This window comes from Natator depressus, chromosome 1 (assembly GCF_965152275.1).
Source record: "Natator depressus isolate rNatDep1 chromosome 1, rNatDep2.hap1, whole genome shotgun sequence".
Classification (NCBI taxonomy): domain Eukaryota; kingdom Metazoa; phylum Chordata; order Testudines; family Cheloniidae; genus Natator; species Natator depressus.
In genome coordinates this window covers 48,351,604-48,370,929 of record NC_134234.1, presented here as the reverse complement: position 1 = coordinate 48,370,929, position 19,326 = coordinate 48,351,604, and the positions used below count along the sequence as shown (strand labels likewise).

Below are 19,326 nucleotides of genomic sequence, written 5' to 3'. Positions count from 1 at the left end.
CCCCTCCTCTCATTCCTGACTGCCCCCCCATGACCCCTGCCCCATCCAACCGCCCCTTCTCCCTGACCGCCCCTGGATCCCCTGCCCCTGACTGCCCCCCACCGCCCATCCAAACCTCTCTCCTTCCTGACTGTCCACCCGGGACCCCTTCCCCCATTCAACCCCCCTGTTCTCCGCCCTCTGACCGCCCCAACCCCTATCCACACCCCCACCCCCTGACCACCACCCTGAACTCCCCTGCCCTCTATCCAACCCGCCCTGCTCCCTGACCCCTTACTGTGCTGCCTGGAGCACCGGTGACTGGTGGTGCTACAGCTGCGCTGCCCAGAGCACCAGGACAGGCAGCTGTGCCGTCCGGCTGGAGCCAGCCATGCCACCGCACAGCACAGAGCACTGGGTTAGGCTGCGTCTCTGCAGCTGTGCTGCCCAGCAAGAGCTCGCAGCCCCACTGCGCAGAGCATTGCGCCAGCAGGCCGTAGTTTGCCCACCTCTGATCTAGTCTGACCTGTCTCTCGTAGGCCATTACACCTCACCCAGTTACTGCTGTATTGTGCCCAATAACTTATGTTTGACTAAAGCATATCCTCCAGAAAGGCATCCACTCTTGATAGGAAGACATTCAGATATGGAGAATCCAATGCTTACCTTAGTAGTTTGTCCCAATGGTTAATCATCCTCATTGTTAAAAATGTGTGACTTCTTTAAATTTAGCTGGCTTCATTTTCATCAGTGGTTATGGCTTTCTCCACTAGCTTAAAGAGCCCTGGAGTACCAGTATTATCTCCCCTTATCCACAGTAATCTGTATATATGACTATGTGTTATGACAGTTATAATTTTTGCCATTATAAGTAAAGCATTGCTCTTGTGTGTTTGACTTTCCCAGTTCCTATGATCCAAAATGATCTGTTCTCAGGAGAAATTCTGCTGTCAGCTATGCTGATGTAAATCTGGAATCCCTGATTCTCTGGAAAGCTTGCTTCTTGGTTTGGTAAAAAAGAGCTTCTGTTTCTATAAATGTATCTTTCATCATATCTGCATCTTTAAAATGCATATATGGAATCCTTTCTACTTTAGTGGGGTTTAGTAATACAATTTGTTACCTTTCACAGCCAAGTCAGCAGTTAAAATCCAACCTAGGTTGGCAATGACCATGATTTGTTATATTTAAGTTTAACAATTTGGTGACTCACTTCTTAGTAAAAGAGTCAGTTTTAGGATTTTTGGGTGGGTCAGAACAGTATTTTTGATCACATATTCAAATATAATTGACTCCTGCCACCATGATCAAACCATTATGCACAGTCAGCCTGATGATTTGAGGGAGGTATGCTACACCGCATTACTTTTTAACATCAAAATTGTTTATTTGTAGAGATGATCTTTGTGTTTCCTACTGCTGCAAAAGTGGATCCCAGCTGTATGTGCTGGGATCTGTACGTAGCTGTGATCATGTAAAAAAAATTGCATGGGGGCTTTTGCTCAAATGAGCTGGAGATATGGGATAGCTGTAAATTTATTGAAAAAGAAGTATGATCACTCTAGTAACTGACTTCTAGTAACCCATTATTAGGGAAGAGTGAGAGCCTACAAGACTTGTTTACAGACTGGTTGTTCTAAAAATATTAGAAGTGTGGCAAGAGATTGGAATCAGAAAATCAATCTTTTCATGAACAGCTAGAGAAAGAAGAGGCACAATTCTGAAAAATATGTAAGAAAGGCAATATAATCTGTTTTAGTACAAGACAAATGCAAGCTAAAGAAAAAGGAATTCTCTAAATCTCAGAACTCTCTAAAAACGAAAATGTATTATGTCATTTCTTTGCATAGTAAAAGGAAGTTAGTCTGCTGAAAATATACAAACAGCCCTGGGGGACAGAGGAAGACAATTATACTATATTCAAATTCATACTGACAGAGCAGTTACAAGCCAAGATCTACCACTGTAGTTTATTTTTAAGAAAAATAATCCAGCATTAAAGAGTTTTAGGAAGCAAAACCAAACTGCAGCAACCACAAATCGGAAACGGTTTCAAAATGTGATTGTAAGTATAGTCTGCAACCTTCAGCAAGTGGCCACTGAGAAGAAACCACAAACCATCACCCAGACCCCATGTTTCCAATAGCATCTGAAGAGCTTTTTATTTTTCTTTTAACGCTTTAATAGTTATGTAAAGAAATCACACTTATTACATGTCTGCAGTCCCACTCCATAAAACTAACACTGAAATTCTCCCCTCATTCCCTGTTACTCAGGGAGATGGGGCAAGAGACTGTAACAAATGCAGAACCCCCCCAGAAAACAGATCATTCACAGAGAGGTAGACTGGAAACAGTGGTCCTAAAAACCAAGCCCCAAACAGGGGGTATCCCATCCCCTCCGAAACAAGGGGAGCTCCCCGCTTCCCAGTTAAGGACCCCCCAAAAAGGGGGGTCCGCACCCTACTAATAATGTCTCCTTGTGACTCATCAACGTACAAGGCATCACCCACGTAAGAGTCACCACCCCAGGAGAGACCTTCTCCCCAGCCTGCCCTGGTCCACCACGTTCAAGCAGCATCTGCCAGCACTTCTCTGCAGACCTTTCCCGGGCGGCCCCACGCCTGAGCTGTGGCGGAAGGGCCGCCCGCGGGGCATTCTGGGCGTTGTAGTTCTAAGACCAGGCAGGGCTGCACTACAAGCCCCACACCAGGCTGCGTTCACCCCGGCGTGGCTGCTGAGGTTTCTAACGCCATCTTGAGAGCGAAGCGCAGTAGGAACTCCCCTCCCCCAACTGCCCGGGACTGCGCTGCTGCGAGCCGGAGGCCAGGCTAGGCCGCGGAAGGCTGTTGCTGTCTCTGCCTGGAGGTTGGTCCTTTCACCCAGCCGTGGTGGTGATGATGAGAGGGGGGCGGCCGGTGCCGGGCGCCTCCCCGCGTGTGAGAGGGCGCTCGAGGGTGGGTTCCCCCGAGAGCCCTGCCGGGTGGGGAGCGGGAACGGGGTGGGCCGCACAGTGCTGGTCGGGCCCCAGTGCGGGAGAAACCGAGTCAGCAGCAACAGCCCCAGCCCAGAGAGACCCTGTCACACACACACACACACAGCAACAGCCCCAGCCCAGACAGAGCCTGCTGTCACACACACACACACACACACAGCAACAGCCCCGGCCCAGACAGAGCCTGCTGTCACACACACACACACACACAGCAACAGCCCCGGCCCAGACAGAGCCTGCTCTCTCTCTCACACACACACGCACAGCAACACCGCCAGCCCAGACAGAGCCCGCTCTCTCTCTCTCTCTCACACAGCAGCACCCCTCCAGCCCAGAGAGGGTCTGTCTCTCACACACACAGCAGCACCCCTCCAGCCCAGAGAGGGTCTGTCTCTCACACACACAGCAGCACCCCTCCAGCCCAGAGGGAGAGAGACTGCCATACACACAGCAACCCCTCCAACCCAGAGGGAGAGAGACTGTCACACACGCAACACCCCTAACCCACAGAGAGCGGAAGCGGTGGACACAACAACATGCACCCGTGCACAGAGGGAGAGACTGTGTCACACACACAGCAACACCCCCTACAACCCACCCCAGAGAGAGGGGAGAGACTGCGACACACATCATTACTTGCAGCAGAGAGAGAGAGATTGTCTTATGCCCACAGCAACACTTCCTACCCGAGAGAGAGGGGCGAGACTGACACACAGTAACACTTCTTACCCAACGCTCCCCTCCACGGAGAGAGGGGAGAGACTGGTACAAACATCAACACCCCCCCAACCCACTTCAGAGAGAGGGGAGAGACTGTGACAAACACAACAATAGCCTGCACTCTACCTGGAGAGAGTAACATCCTCCATCCTAGCCCTAGAGACAAGGGGAGGTAGTTTATAACACAGAGCAACATTCCCTGTATCATTCTTGAAGTTGGGGGTTGCAGCATGGGTGACAATTGGGGAGACAAAGATGTGTGTGTACATATATATAAATACACACCTATATACATATGTACACATACACCCTAACAATATCTGCATCCCGAGAGAGGAGAGACATTTCTTCCTTTCCCAGTCCAATCTTATCCCCAGAGTAACTCACAATGCAGAAAACAGCAAAGTTCTCTTCCCATCCCTTGAGATGGAAGAGACTAATATGCACGTAGCAAAATTATTCTTATTTCCATATTGGAGCGGGAGGGTAGAGGCTAACCTTCCTCACATATAGCAAAACTTTTTTCTGTAAGTGGAAGGTGAGACTATAAAAACTACTTAAAATTTCGTGTTTGGATAAGGGAATCTGACTCTCCCTGCAAATTGGAGAGTTCTCTTTAATTTTGTTATAGTTCAGTTATTGGATTCCTGTCACTTTCCAGAGTTCAGAAGTTTAATAGGTTACAGACAATAGTAGAATTTATCCTCTAGTAGGAACTTGAAACTGGAAATTGTCTGTTATCCACAGTCTTGTCTGATGCATTTATCGCTTTATTTCATGCCAAAAAAATAGCATGTCTTGTCTTTTGAAAGGCAGTTGATATTGCATTCTTTATATACCTCTGCAATGCCATGAAAGACCATGTATTTTTGGGTTAGGTGACTTTGTATGTAGGTGACTGGATGACACTCAGAGGAGTGATAATGATGGCCTTTGGAGACTACTGCCTGTCATACTGACCAATATTGTGTCACTATTTCCTTGTACCCTTCCATCTGTCTGTATCCATATGTTGTCCCTTGTCTTGTACTTAGACTGTAAGCTCTTTGAGGAAAGGTCAGTCTTTTTGTTCTCCATTTGTACAGTGGCCTTTTACAGTGAGGTCCTGATCCATGGCTGGGGCTCCTAGGTGATATGGTAATACAACTAATAATAGATTATAGCTTTAATTTTTAAATCTGATCTAGTTTATTATTGATTAATAACTGGCATCTAACAGGTGTTCGTTTGGTGGGCTATGAGTTGGATTAGTCTAGTGCGTATCATAGAAATTACATCACAGTGGCTCTAAGTAACATTTTGTTGGCAGTCTGAGTAGAAAGGTCAAGCATTAACTGAGCACAGGCATTTGGTTATCTAATTCTTAGGAGCGATCCCTGTAGAAAAAGGACTGAAGCTTGTTGGCAAGGATGTAAGTAATTGTATTGCTAATGCCCATACTGAACCTGTCCTGTGGATAACTAGAGAATTCCAGTATTCAGGCTGCTGATCTAATTTATTTCTGAAACACTAAATTCACTTTTAAAAAATAGCTTAGCACAGATAGTAAATTGCTAATATTTGTCACTGAAAGATGAGAAAAGCTCTGTACTAAAATAGTTGTTATATTACCTACTGAAATAGGTAACTTTTATTTAAAGCCAAAACTACATTAGCCTATAGTGGATGCTTTCTTTGATGAAATGAATAACTAACTTATTTTAGTTGTGAAAGTAGATAAACTCTGATGTTACAAATTATAGCTTAGAATAACTTGTAATTTTGCATAATGTATTCTAAAGGTGTATGTACTGTTAATATTCTTGCTTTTTTTCTTTAAGATGCTTCATGCCGAATGTAAAGTAAGGCCTTCGGAATGTCAAGATGAAATTACAATTGAACCATGTTCTAAAAAAATGAAATCAACAGAAGAAGCTCATGATAAATTCTGTGATGATAGTTTCCAGGGATCTCATATGAAAACAGACACTGAGAGAATAAACAATGAATGGATACCTTTATGCATCTCTGATGACCAAGGAAAACAGGAAGTGCAGCAGAAAGAGAATGAAAATACAAATGTCTTGGAAACATCCAGTGAAGAATTCCCTTGTAATAGGCCGGGGATTATTGAGTCTACTCATTCAACGATCATGCAGAGTGTAAATCTTCCAATAAAAGACACTGAGGTTACAGAAAATAAATGCCCTTTCATTACAGAAAAAGGTGATGAAGCTAATATTAAAGAAACTAGCAATAAATCATTCACAGTAAAGGCTGAAGAATATGGTACAAGCAAAGTATTTATTGGGCCCGTTTACAGACCTGTGGAGGAGAACAAACAGGATGAAACCAGGAATTTCACTAAATTTAGGACAGGCAGAGAGGAACAAAATGCTGTACTTGACAACAAAATTGACAAAGAGGAAGGAAAGAAAATTCAGACTCTCTCTTGTGATGTATCAGAAATAGATGAGGAATTGTGCCAATTTTATAAAGAAATTCAGCAGCTTGAAAGTGATAAAGATGAGTTAGAAGGTCACTTACAGGAAAAAGAAACTGAATCATCTCAGGAACGATTTATACCATGTAGTAAATACAGTCAGTCATCTCACAAGGATGAACAAGATACCTGGTACAGTAGAACACAATCATATTATGACAATGAACAATGTTTCTATAATGAACCAAGTGGCCGGAAGACAGGCAGTGAACCAAAATGTTTTGACAATGAAACAAATGGCTGGAGAACTGAGAATCATTTTAATTGGCAGGCGGATTCTAAATTCTGGAACCATTCAGTCCCTCAGTTTAGGCCTGGATGGCAGCCAACTCCAACGCTATCTTTCATAATGCCTCAAGGTCCTCTTCCTCCTAGGTTCAACCATCATTTAGATGTTCAAACTCTTAATTCCCCACCACATCAACCAGATACTCTCCATCCTCAGAATGATGGACCTTCTCACAAGAATTATGTGGGTTACTATGGAAATAGTGGCAGTACACACAGGAGCTGTCCATTGTTTGATCAGAATAATAGTTATGCTGGTCATATTGATATCCATAGTACGCAAGTCTCCAGAAATGGATATAGCGACCAGGATGGATGCATGAATAATGGTTTCTGTGAAACAAGAAAAGAGTGTTGGAAAGATCCTAGAACTTACCAGATAGAGGGAATACACAATTTTAATTTTCAGCAGTTTTCAGAAGACAGGTTACGTAGGTTGCAGAAATTACTTCTAATTTTAAGAGGTCTTCCTGGCTCAGGGAAAACAACGCTGTCTCGGTAAGTATATGTTGAAATAATTTAAAAAAATAGAACTCTGCTAGTTTGTTCTTGTTTTAGGTCCTGATCCTGTAAAAATTTACACAAGTAGTATTTTTGAAGTCAGTGGGACTACTCTTATGTATAAGTCTTCAGAATTGAGGCCCTATTTGTTACATAGTGAAGGGGTACAGTTGTGAATATTGGAAATATTAGTCACTTCATTGTTAGCTGTTCTTTTGGTCTTTTTCAGTAAGAATGCTGATGATCACAAAAAGCTGTTTTATATTTGTTTTAAAAATATTTTTTTCTTCTATCCAGTGACTCATGCATTCTTCCATGCTAACTCCTGAAACTCCAAATGCTTCTAATACGAAAGTTAGCCACCCTCTGGTCTTTCAGATTCCTTCCTTAAAATGTCTTCTTCCAAGTCTACTAATATTCATTTAAATTAGAAGTGCTCTTTTATGCCAATAAAATAAACTTTAATGGGACACTATCAGCTTGAAAAATCTCATTCATATGAACGTTTTACATTTTCTATTGTTGTTTAATTTTACAAATAACACTTAAGATTAGTAGAAGTGAAAGAGACTAGAAAGAACACCTCTTGTTTTCGGTGTGTTTCATTTGTGAGTAATTAATTTAATAAAACTTTGTTTATAGTCCCTTTCACTGTTTTTCCAGTGTAGTCATTCAGTTTCCACATTTGGTGAAGGCCTTTCCCACAACAAAAGGGGATAGAAAAGTTTTTTAAAGGAAGGTATGCTAGTTAAACTATAGAAATTCTCAGGGACTCAAGTCTGGTATGAACTGACACCACTTTTAATTTTTTTAAAATTATTTTAATTAACTAGTTTTCAAGTACATAGTGTCTTACAACATTCTATGACAATGTGCCTGTCATCAAAGAGCATAGTTTATGTATCTGTCACATCAAAAAAACCTACGTTAAGGGAACTTTTGAGTCAGTAGTTTCACTCAATTTAATAAAATCACCAGAAACAACACTTCCTGCATGATTTAAAGGAGCTTACCCTGTTAAATAGATTTGATGATCATATTACTGCATAATATTTCTTGGAACAAAAAAAAGCTCACGGTTGTAATAATTAGCATTTGTTTTTGATTTGTAAATCCGCTAAAACTTCCTTTAATACTTTATTTTTCTTTTCTTCTTCTTCTAAAGGGGGAAAAAAACAATATTAAGCTTGCTAAGTCAAGCACTAAAAAGTTAGGAAATGCCAGAATTAAGTTTGTCTTAATTTGAGCCCCCTTGTGCATATGCATTGCATAGAAAAGACACTGTTCACTTAATGAGCAGCTATTTGATATTTTGTTTCCTATGCTTTTCTTACTGTATCTTATTCAAATCCTGCTCCAAAGACAGAATTGTTAATTTCTTAATAAGCTTTTTATGGCATTTGATGCTATAGTATATGAGTGCTTCACAAACATTACATTGTTTTCACAACACCCCTATTAGATGACATGGTTTTATTTTCCCAGTGTTACATATGGGGAGCTGAGACACAGATAATTTAAGGTCAAAAGTATCGACTAACTTTGGGTGCCCAACTTGAGACACCTAGGACCTGATTATTTCAGAGCACTTAACTTTGTACGTTCAAAGAACAGCTTCCAGTGATTTTATTTGCAGTTGGGAGTGCTCAGTACTTCTGTAGATTAGACCCAGGGGTCTCAAGTCAGGCATCTAGAAAATGTGGGACACGCAATTAGTGACCATCTGTAAAAAGTTTGGTTTAGGTGAAGCTTGGCAAATCCACATAGGAACTTGTTGCCAGAGGCAAGGGTAGAATCCAGTTCTCCAAGGCAGCATTCAGTTGCTTTAACTATGCTCCAATTCTTTCTATTCTTGCAGTTCCCTGTCTCATTCACTGCACACCTTTCAATTTCTGCAACAAAGAGTAAGGGCAGACAACAGCTCTTTCAGTTCACAACCCTAATTCATTCCCAGAGTAAGTCCATCCTGTGCTCTGAAAGAAGCATGGGTCCTGTGGAAAAAATAGTCTGTGATCATGTAATTAAAGACTGAATCCTTAATAACATTTTAAATGTAGATTTTTGTGTATAATTTCCTAGATTTTTTTGAAAAACAAAGTGAACAAACAGAAATTTCATCATGTGACATCATATTAACACCCACCTGATTCATCAGCAGGGATGGAACCTTTGGATCTACTACACAGATCTATGCCATTTGAGCTAATGGAGTAACTGGTAGAAATAGTAGGTTGTCATCCTCTTTGCAGACCAGCACTACAGGATGCTGAGATGCACACTTCGTCCAGGGGATTTCATAGATATATACAGAAATCAGAGAAATGTCTGGAGGGGAATGTGGTCTAGTAGGCAAGGACTTTTCTGCTCATTCCCTCAAAGTTTGACCCCTTCTGCCTCATCCCCTTCAAGCTGTCCCAGTCCTATCTGTTTCCCACCCCATTCCCCTCATCCAAGTCCCAGTCTCTACTCCTCAATCTCTAATCCCAAGCCATGTTTCCTTATCCAGTCAGTCCTGGTCACCACCTCCTGACTCCCTATCCCAGTTTTCCTCTCCCAGTCTCCCTGCCAACCCATTTCCAGTTCCCCCCAAACCCCATCAGCTCCTCGTTGCCAGTTTCCTTGCCTGGCCATTCCCATCCCTCCTCCTCCCCCTCTACTCCTTGTTTGATATGTCTTCCTCCCCACCCACTTTTCCCATTTCCCCTGGCTCCCAGTCCTAGTTTACCTCCTCGGTCTCCTTATCCAATCTCATTCCACACCCCGGCTCCTGGCTCTTTGCTCAACCAGTCCCAATTCTCTCCCCATTCCCTGCCTCCTCATCAAATCTTTCTCCGTCACTTACTTCTGCCCTTTCTAATGGTTCCAAGTCTCATTGCCCAGCTAGTCCCAATTCCTCCTCCTTGCTCCCTGCCTGGTCCTCATCTAATTTCAGTTTTCTCCCCCACCCCCGGGGGAACTGGCTCCCAGACCCAACCCCCCATTTCCCACCTTGGCTCCCATTCCTAGTCCCTTTGCCCAGCCAGTCTCTTCCCCTCCCCCCTTCTACTTGTCTGTTTGCTCCCTAATCCCCTCCTCAACTCTTGTCCCCTCTGCATCTTAATCAGGCAGCTTCCTCTTCCATGCTGCCTGGGACCAAAACCACAGGATTGACATGCTTCCTGCTCTTGCTGACAGCAGCCCAGAGAAACAATTGTTGGGGAAGTACTTGCTCAGTACAGATGGAATCTTCCGGGATTTTAGCTATGCTAGCAAGTGTCTGCTGAATATATGTGAACTGACTTTTTTTTTTTCAAAGGTTTATAACTTGGCCAGATTTGGGTTTTTATGAGGATGGCATATGGCCCACCTTTGGCATTAAGGTTACCCCATGCCAAATTTTAAGTCCCTACTTCAAAGCACGAGGGCACTAGAACTTCTCAGAGAAAAGGTTGCCAGAATTGCCACTCTTAGGTCAACAGAAAAGCTTCAAAAACAGACTCCAAGGAGAAACTGCTGAGCTTGAATTAATATAATTGAATTGAGTAAGCTCATCTTAATTAATTAGCCTCTTACAGTTTGTATGGCAACTTCCACCTTCTCTATGTATGTATAGATCTTCTTACTATATGACCCATTCCATGCATCCGATAAAGTGGGCTGTAGCCCACGAAAGCTTATGCTCTAATAAATTTGTTAGTCTAGTCTAAGGTGCCACAAGTACTCCTGTTCTTTTTGCGGATACAGACTAACATGGCTGCTACTCTGAAATCTATTGTTTAACAGTGATTAAAACTGTGATTAGTCGCAATTTATTATTTTTTTTAGTTAATCACGTGAGTTAACTGTGATTAATCAACAGCCCTAATTTTAATATATATGTTATGACTGTCTTAATTGTGCTGTATTCAGAGTTTTTGGCTGGCGGTAACCAATACATGGAAAATAAAATAATTTATTGTGTTTCTGGGATTGCAGGACTTTTGTGCCATTGTCAGTGTTGACTTTAGCAAATAGGAGAATACAGCAGAATGTGCTGGATATGTGTCAGTACAACATAAAATGCTATGTAAATTGTACATAACAATGACACTGTAAAATTTAAAATAAAACTGAAGGCCACACATTTAGCCTTGCAGAGAGACTTGTTAAAGTCATTGGGGCTCCTCAGAGGTGCATGAATATGGCTATATATAGCCAGTTGGTGGATTGTGGCGTAGTTATCTACGACCTGTTTCGTTAAGGTAGGTACTTTATCTTAAGATATGAGAAATTTTTGTTTGTAAGAATCTACTGAATTGTCAATTATTGCTTGGGAAGAATAGCTACACCTGAAGTATATGTGTTTTATACAGTAGGTGAATAATATGGAAGCCGGATCTCATTGCCAAAATGCAGAATTATCCTGAGCTGAATAAGAAAGTCAGCTACTTGTCTGAAATCATGGCTTCCTGGAATGTTGTATCTATAGAAGAAAGTTTTTTTTGGGGGGGGGGGAAATGAAGTGCTGTCAGGCAAGGGAAAACTCACCATTTACCTCAAAGTTGTTAAAAAGGCATCAGTACTATGAGCTTTATTTGCTCAGGAGGAAACTTGTGTTCAAATTCTTATACATTTAAAATGTCATAAATTGTATTACATATATTGATAAAGATGTTTATGTAACCCTATCTATAGGGGTGGGGGAAGAAGAAAATAAATTGGTTAGTCTCTAAGGTGCCACAAGTACTCCTTTTCTTTTTGCGAATACAGACTAACACCACTGCTACTCTGAAACCATTCTTAGCACAGTCTTGATCATACTACTTGCAACTTGGATCATTAGTATCTTTTGGACTTCATTATTCTTAATGCCATTATAAATTGCTGTGTTAGGGCGCTGTAAATGCATAAGTAATATAAATTATACACAGATTAGATAAAAAGAAAAGGAGTACTTTTGGCACCTTGGAGACTAACAAATTTATTTGAGCATAAGCTTTCGGGAACTACAGCTGTAGCTTTTCTTTTTGCGGATACAGACTAACACGGCTGCTACTCTCAAACAGATTAGGTACTGTGTTATGAGCTTTATCTTCATGATTGATCTGGCGGAGTGGGGTGTCAGATTCCTTCTGTGGTTGAATTTTTAATGAAGATGTGTGGTTTTGTGACTGGTCTACAATGTTAGATTATATACTACTTATGATCTTGCTGACTTATCTTGCTGATGACAGTGGGTTGTGTGCACAAAGTTAAGGACAGAATCGTGTAATAACTAAACTTCTAACGAGTAAAGTTATTGCAAATTTTTATGGACAGGTATGGTAATTGAGTGTGCAAATTGACACACTTATGCTTCTACGTTATTTGTGATTTGTCCTGTTCTCCTCCTTTCTGGTTTCTAAAATGTAGGACATCCCAGAATACAATGCCCCACATGCTGCTCTATTTCTTATCCTTTGGCTACTCTGTTTCCTTTTGAGGCAATATAGCATAGCTGCCTAGATTTCCAAGAATGCACTGATACCAATATGGTTAGGCAGTGTGATAGTTGTGGACATGTGTTGGTAGTGGCAGAAAGACTGCTGTGTACATACAAATTTAACCATGTTTACTTGAAACCTGTTAAAGTAATAGTGGGTCTAAGAAGTGGCTGATAAATATGAATATATTAAGTAGTCTCATTTTGACCCTGGGTTGAGATTTTGATTGTGCTGATGAGGTAGCAGATAATTCTGTTCCTATAACTGAGCTGTAATAAATCAACCTTCCTGGTTCACAAATATGTTTTGGCATGACTAGGCAATATTGAAATGAATTTTGGATAAAACAAAAGTTTGTTAATTTTAGCTGTATTCAGAATTTAAAAATTGAAAAGAATAAAATCATTCATATAAAAATTAAGACCTCTTCTGTAATGGCTTATTTATCATGGTAGTTGATGACAAAATTAGATAAAAATATAGGATTATAAAAATGTGTGTATAGTAGATTTTGGTGACAATGAGTGGTATGTTTTCCCAAGACAGAACTGCTTTTGCATTACTGATTTATTTGAGATTGCAATAGCATTTCCAGTGAAAATAAAATGCATATTTATGATGGTCCCATTCCCTTAAAAAGAACTGGACAGGCCTCCATGGCTTCAGTGGGGCAACGTAGTGTTACATTGGTAGATTGTGGCCTTAATTATGTACATACTATTCTTCTGATGGATCCTACAGGAGCTGCAGAGGACACTTGATGGGTTTATTTTGGGGATGATATGGCTTTTATAAAAATCATAATTCTCTGGCCCCATATATTTGAAATATGAAAGACACTTGATTGATTAAATAATAATAAAGTGTTAGGATGTCTGAATGAAACATTAGTAGTATTAAATGGATCCAATCCATGATACAATACCAAACTGGCATTGACAAATTTTAAAAGAAAATTTAAGGTGGAGGGGGAGGTGAGGTGGTTTAGGAGGATAGATTAGTAAGAGAACAGGTAAAGGAAAGAAGAGCAACAGAAGGAGAGAGAGCAGAAATTCATATAACATAAATCAGTCTCTTTTTCTTTGCCATTTCTTTAAAGCTTTTTAAGAAACCATTGTCAACCAAGATTGTTTAATGCATAGAAGTGTTGGCAAAGGTTTTATTTTAAATAAAAAATGCCGTGCATCAAATAATTATGAAATGTAAACCCTTAATTATTAAAATTAAGATACTTAATTTTTTGCATTAGGGAGTGATAGTGTGGTGATTGGATTTAGTATTACATTGATGGAGGAATGTGCTTTTTTTTTTTTCTCCTGGTTGAGCTAAGAGTGCATGCAGTGACACTAAAACAGTGTTTTCCACTGAAAATTTAGGAAAGATGGAGGGTAGAGGGACTCATCAAATGATTTCTCTGTGTGACCAAAAGTGGGAGAAGTTAAATTTGGGGCGGGGGGAGGACGGGGGACGGGTGAATCAAATTGCTTGTCTTATTTTAAATTAAGTTAAAAGTGAGGGATGCTTTTAAGAAAAGCCATATGCTCTGTTGCAGTTCTGACTTTCCTCAGTAGAACAGTCCTGCAGGGTTGTTACATTGGTGCTGCTGCCACTGCCTGTTTTTCTTGGGTGTGCAACAGCAATAGAGTAATTGACGTGTAAGTCTTGTTAGTTTTACTGTGCTGCTCCGGCTAGGCATGTACTATATGCTAGAGCAGGGGTTCTCAGGACAAATTTTTTGGTGGCCTCAGAGTATGGCCACCAGCTCTTGCTGATGGCTGCTCTCACACTTTTCCCTAAAATACTTAATTAGCTTTAGGAAAAACAAATACATATGCAAACTGACCAGTCCAAAAGATTGTTATTTATTTATTGCTAGATAGAAAGTCTGTTGTGAAAAGTGTTGTTAATAAACATGCCAGTATCACATTTCACAGCAGACTTACTCAGCCCTGCCAAGCCTGTGGATAAATTAAGCCCTGGATGGTGGCTGGAGCTGAAGCCCTGCAGCCGGAGCCTGGGGTCTACCGCCTCACAGCCACAGCCCGGGGCTGGAGCCCAAAGTCCTTCAGTCAGAATCTGCTGCTGTGTCACCTCAGGACTGAAGCCCAAAACCTGAGCCCCACTGCTCTGGGAAGGTGGGGAATTCATTGGCTGCCAGATCCTCCAGCGTTGTGCCCCAGGTGTCTCCAGAGGGGGGCCGAGCCCAACCGCTGCTGGCAGCCCCAGCAATCAACACTAATGTGGTGCATCCAGGAGCAACAGGGAGGGGGAGATGCTGCTATTTTGCCACTCACCCCCCACCCCACCCCCATCACAGTCCAGGAGGGTGTGGCCACAAGAAAAGCCCCTGGTGGCCGCATTTGAGAAACGCTGTGCTAGAGTTGCACAGGTACAAATGAGAGAAAGGATGGTCTAGTGGTTAGGGCTCTGGTCTGTGACTCAGGAGACCCAATTCAATTCCGAACTCTACCACAAACACCCTGTGTGATTGTAGCCCATACTACCCACCTGCAAGATGGGAGTAATACTTCCCAGGAGCGTTGTGAGAATATATACATTAAAAGATTTGGAATGTGCTCAGTTGCTACTGTCATGGAAATTAGGCACAAGTGTACCTCCTGTGAGGAGGGGAGAAAAAACAGCGAATAAAGAAACAGTGGAGAGTAAAGAAAATGCTTAATTTTGGGTTGGAAATTGTTGAGTTTCTTTTAGCTACAAAACTGAAAGTATCGAAGATCAAAAATAGTACAGCATTAAACTTCTCTATATCACTTTTATTGTTTACCCTCTAAAGAATAAGATTTGGTTAATTTGTAATGGTTTTCTTTTTCCTTTGTTTAACAGTATTCTACTTGGTCAAAATCGTGATGGCGTGGTGTTCAGCACCGATGATTATTTTCGACAGCAAGATGGATATACATATAACGTTGCTCAGCTTGGTGATGCTCATGACTGGAACCAGAAGAGAGGTGTGAACCCAGTGGAGGAATTCTTTTAGATCTTGAGTGGTTAGAATATGCATGTATAGCATAAACATATATATGCACGTGTCAGTGGTCAGTTTACATGGAATTCACAAATACATAACTTCTGTACCCTTCTTTAAAACTAAAGATTCAGATGTGAGAAGACTGTAGACAAAAAACCTTTTTCTTCTTTGTGCAAAATCCGCAGATCTATTACAGTGGATACTTCATCCTGCTTTCAGGCTCAGGGCAGAACCAGATCTGTTAGTCACTTGGCAGCAGGGGAACACCCTGTGTCCTGAAGTTCCCTGCAGTGGCCAGCGTCTCAGCCACCCCTCCCTGCCGCAGAACTTTTCTGTGGGAAATTCCTGTCTTTTATTTCAAAATTTTAGACTAACACTGGGCCTCAGTAATGTTTTTGTCTAATTCCCAGTCATGTCCCAGGGCTGCACTTGATTTTGGGGCAATTGTCCCCTCAGCTCTGCGTCCCTTTCTGAGGTGTTTGCATCGGATGGTGCCTCTGCAGGCTTCAGGGTGCAAGCTCGGTCAAGAAAAGCTAGAAGCAAAAGGAAAGGCCCTTTGTCTCCTGCTCCCCCGCTTACTTAGTGTCTCACTGGGTATCTCAGTTGGCTCTGCAGGCAGGATACAGTTTCCCTCTCAGCCCAGGGATGGCAGGGTTGGCTTATTGCCTGACCCGTTCCTGGGAAGGAAAGGAACCAGACAGTGTTGGGGAAGCCAGCTTTGCTGGGCAAGATGCAGTTCAGGCGTGGTGGGGTTGCTTCAGACCCTCTTTGCCTGGTAAGAAAGGAGTCAGGTAGGACTGGAATGAAATTGGCTCCAGGGCAATCAGCCACTCCCTTTTCACTTCCCATGAGGGGAGGGGAGTGAAGTCAGAAGGGCAGCATAGTAGATGGAAGATTACATCTGAGTTCCTATAACCTACACTAGCAGCTGTGCCTGTGACTGAGGAGCTCAACTGCCTCCTCCCTGTCCCCTTCCACTTTTCTGTAGGTCACAACTGGAGTGAATCGGACAAAGCGTGGATGCTGCCAACACCAGAGACAGTGGTAAAAGGCCTTTGGACCCAGCTCCCTCCCCATCGTCTCATCTCTAGAACAGCCTCCTCTAGGAATCCCTACTCCTATTCCAGGCTGAGTCCTTGGGGGAAACACTGACTTATCTGGACCATGTGGATCCCAGGCAGTAGAGAGGGGTGGAGCTCCTGGGGAAGCCCATCTTTGAGCACCAGGACAGGACCTTCCTGAGAGACCCGAAAGGGAAACAGTCTCTGTCCAGCCTCTTTGAGGACAGAGGTATCGGTAGCCACTTGAAATATTTCTGGAGCAATTTGGGACCAGTTTCACTCCCCCTTCTGAAGCCAGATTATGAGGACAGATTCCCAAAGAGTGAACAAATGAATAATAAAATTGGCGCTGTTTCCCCTGCTGACCTTCACAAAGTGCAGCAGGGCAGATAATCCTCTGTGAGAGTTCCTCTGCTCGTCTTCAAAGTGCAGCAGGACAGATCAGTGAAGAAAAGACTAGGCCATAGACAGGTGTTGATTCCTCTAGGCATGCACCTCCCCCCACTTAACACACATGCAAAGGGAATTCTTCCTGCTTGCAGGAGGAAGGCCAGCAGATGAAATCAGAGTTAGAAAATCAAAGAGTAAAATAAATTTAAACAAACAAATAACACAGCAGAAGATAGACACTGTTCGACAATAAAGTACTGAGTATTGTGAAACAATGCACAGGAGGTCTGCAGCTTCTTACCCAAGAAAAGCTGTAGCCATATACTCTTCCTTATGCACTCTGGGAAGATGTACTGAAGGGATAGGGATTTCTGGCCACACCAAAAAGACTGGGAAAGTATCATGCTGTCATTCCCAGCTGCTGCTGTGCATCCCCATACCCTAATATCCAGATTATTGTTTTCAACCTCTGTTGCAGGTTGCCATGTCTCTCATCATTACTTCCATCACTTCCCACCAGACACATGGGCTATGGGGTGAAGGAAGAGACAGCAGCCCAGATGTGAAAGAAACAGTGGGCAGTGTGAGGCCTCTTGACTCACCATTAATTTTTTTTCTGCCCTGGCCTCCATTTTATAAGGCCAGAAGATTCCTCAATGTTCACTAGTCAATATTTAACCTGGGTTTGGTGTCAGAGATAAATGTGGCTGTTTTCCCTTGTGGTGAGGAATTCAGTGTTTTGAACTCAGAGAGATTTTTACTTGAAAGAATGGCCTCTTCATATACAGGCCCTTTACAGCCAGCCAAGTTCAGTCAGGCATCATCTCATCGCAGCCTTCTTTGGGCTGAAAACTTTTAGGTGGCATCAGATGAACAAAAATAAAACAAATATGAACTGTCATCTGACATGCTGAGTGTCTCCCTATGCTTTCACAAGCAGCACTAACAAAAGTGGAGATTATTGCAACCTAAAAATTGCTTGGCCTAAGGGCTTCTCCCTGGAAAGAAGAAAAAGGGAGAGAAAAGAGGTTCATATTTGTTTCATGCATGTATATGGGGCTTTGGACCTTGGGATTAGATGCTCAGACAAATCAGTTTCCAGCTATTTTAGTGATACTGTGGTTCTCAGATCTGGTTAACATAGCATTGGATCTTTAGATGTCCCTATCTCACAGAAGAGATCTGCTGTTGCAAAACCAATCCTTCCTCTGGGACCGGACAGGTTTAAAATGAATACTTGGATGAGGTGACTTGTTGCTGTCATGGACTCCAAAAGAGAAGGAAACAAATAGAACTTAAACTGTGGACTGTGCACCAGTCAGTAGAATAACTACCATGTTAAATAAGTGAAACATATCCTTGAGTGGCCATAGCCTGGAGAGCTTTATTGTGAGAGCGTGAGCATCCCAGCAAAAAGGTCAAGGCTCTGTAGTATAATGTTCTCAGCGTATTCAATAAAAGGCAGTTTTTTACACATCCCAACATTAAATCTCTCTTTAGGGCATCAATCTTGCCCTAACCTCACACAGTCACAGAGTACAACCTTGGCATGTTGTCCTGCTCCTTACAACATCGCCCAGATTGAAACCTTGCAGGAAGGGATGTTACACTTCCTGTCCATTAGAGTAGACCTCCAGATAGCTACTATCTTCAATCAGATGAGTTTCTTTTTTTAAATAAATAAATTGAGAGCTTTTTAACTGATATTTAGTATTGTAATTTTAATTCAGACAGCTGTCATAGCATCCATTCCTTAAATAAATTCAAGAAATATTCCTCCTTCAGTTAAGCATCAAAGTCCAGTCCTTAGGAACGTTGACAATCTCAGGACAGAGTAGTCATGTCTCTGCTATTGATATCTGCTAGACTTCACCATATTCTGAATATTTGCTCATCCAGCCTTATCCAATGCATTTTCTTTCTTTGGATAGAAATTTTATCCACACCTTAGTGCCCAAGGAAAGATGGAGGCAATATTTATATAATTTACCTTGTTTTGGATGTCCATTTTTAAAGCATATTCCTGCTTCCCATTGTGGTGGGACACTGCTATGAAAATCCCCTTCTAATGGATCTGTGGATCTATGCACCAAGAATAAGGAAATGTATCAATGTTTACTTGAAAATTTTCTTTCTTTAAGTAATAAGGTCCACAGATCTGGCCCACCATGGAGACAAGTGGATCATAAAGAACAGAGATGGAAATTGACATCCAAGGATTTGGGGTTGTTGCTATTAGTTAGTATTTACCTAGCTTTGCAGTAGGAGAAATTGTTGTGTTTTTCCTCAAAGTATATTTAGCACAATCTGTAAATTTAAGTAGGTTTGAAATATCCTGGCTGTGGAAGTTATCTGAACTGGAGGGAACTTCAGGAAGTAGCACGTTCCCAGGCTGCTAATGACTGATAGGTCTGGTTCTACCTCCAAGCAGGCTGAAGTACCCATTGTAAAGGATCTGTGGATCTTATTATTTTAAAAAAG

General features: G+C 42.0%; 1 protein-coding gene across 3 annotated transcripts in view; it reads left to right on the top strand.

The window, feature by feature from the left end:
* Nucleotides 1–2,719: 2,719 nt before the first annotated feature.
* Nucleotides 2,720–19,326, top strand: part of LOC141991173 (uncharacterized) — a 135,203-nt gene continuing 118,596 nt past the window's right edge. For all 3 annotated transcript variants that reach the window (XR_012640342.1, XM_074959386.1, XM_074959376.1), the window contains exons 1-3: nt 2,720–2,846; nt 5,514–6,961; nt 15,250–15,374. Coding sequence is in view for 2 of the 3 variants with exons in the window: in XM_074959386.1 (XP_074815487.1) it covers nt 5,514–6,961; nt 15,250–15,374 (1,573 nt within the window). In the remaining variant the exon portion in view is untranslated. The remainder of the gene's footprint in view (nt 2,847–5,513; nt 6,962–15,249; nt 15,375–19,326) is intronic.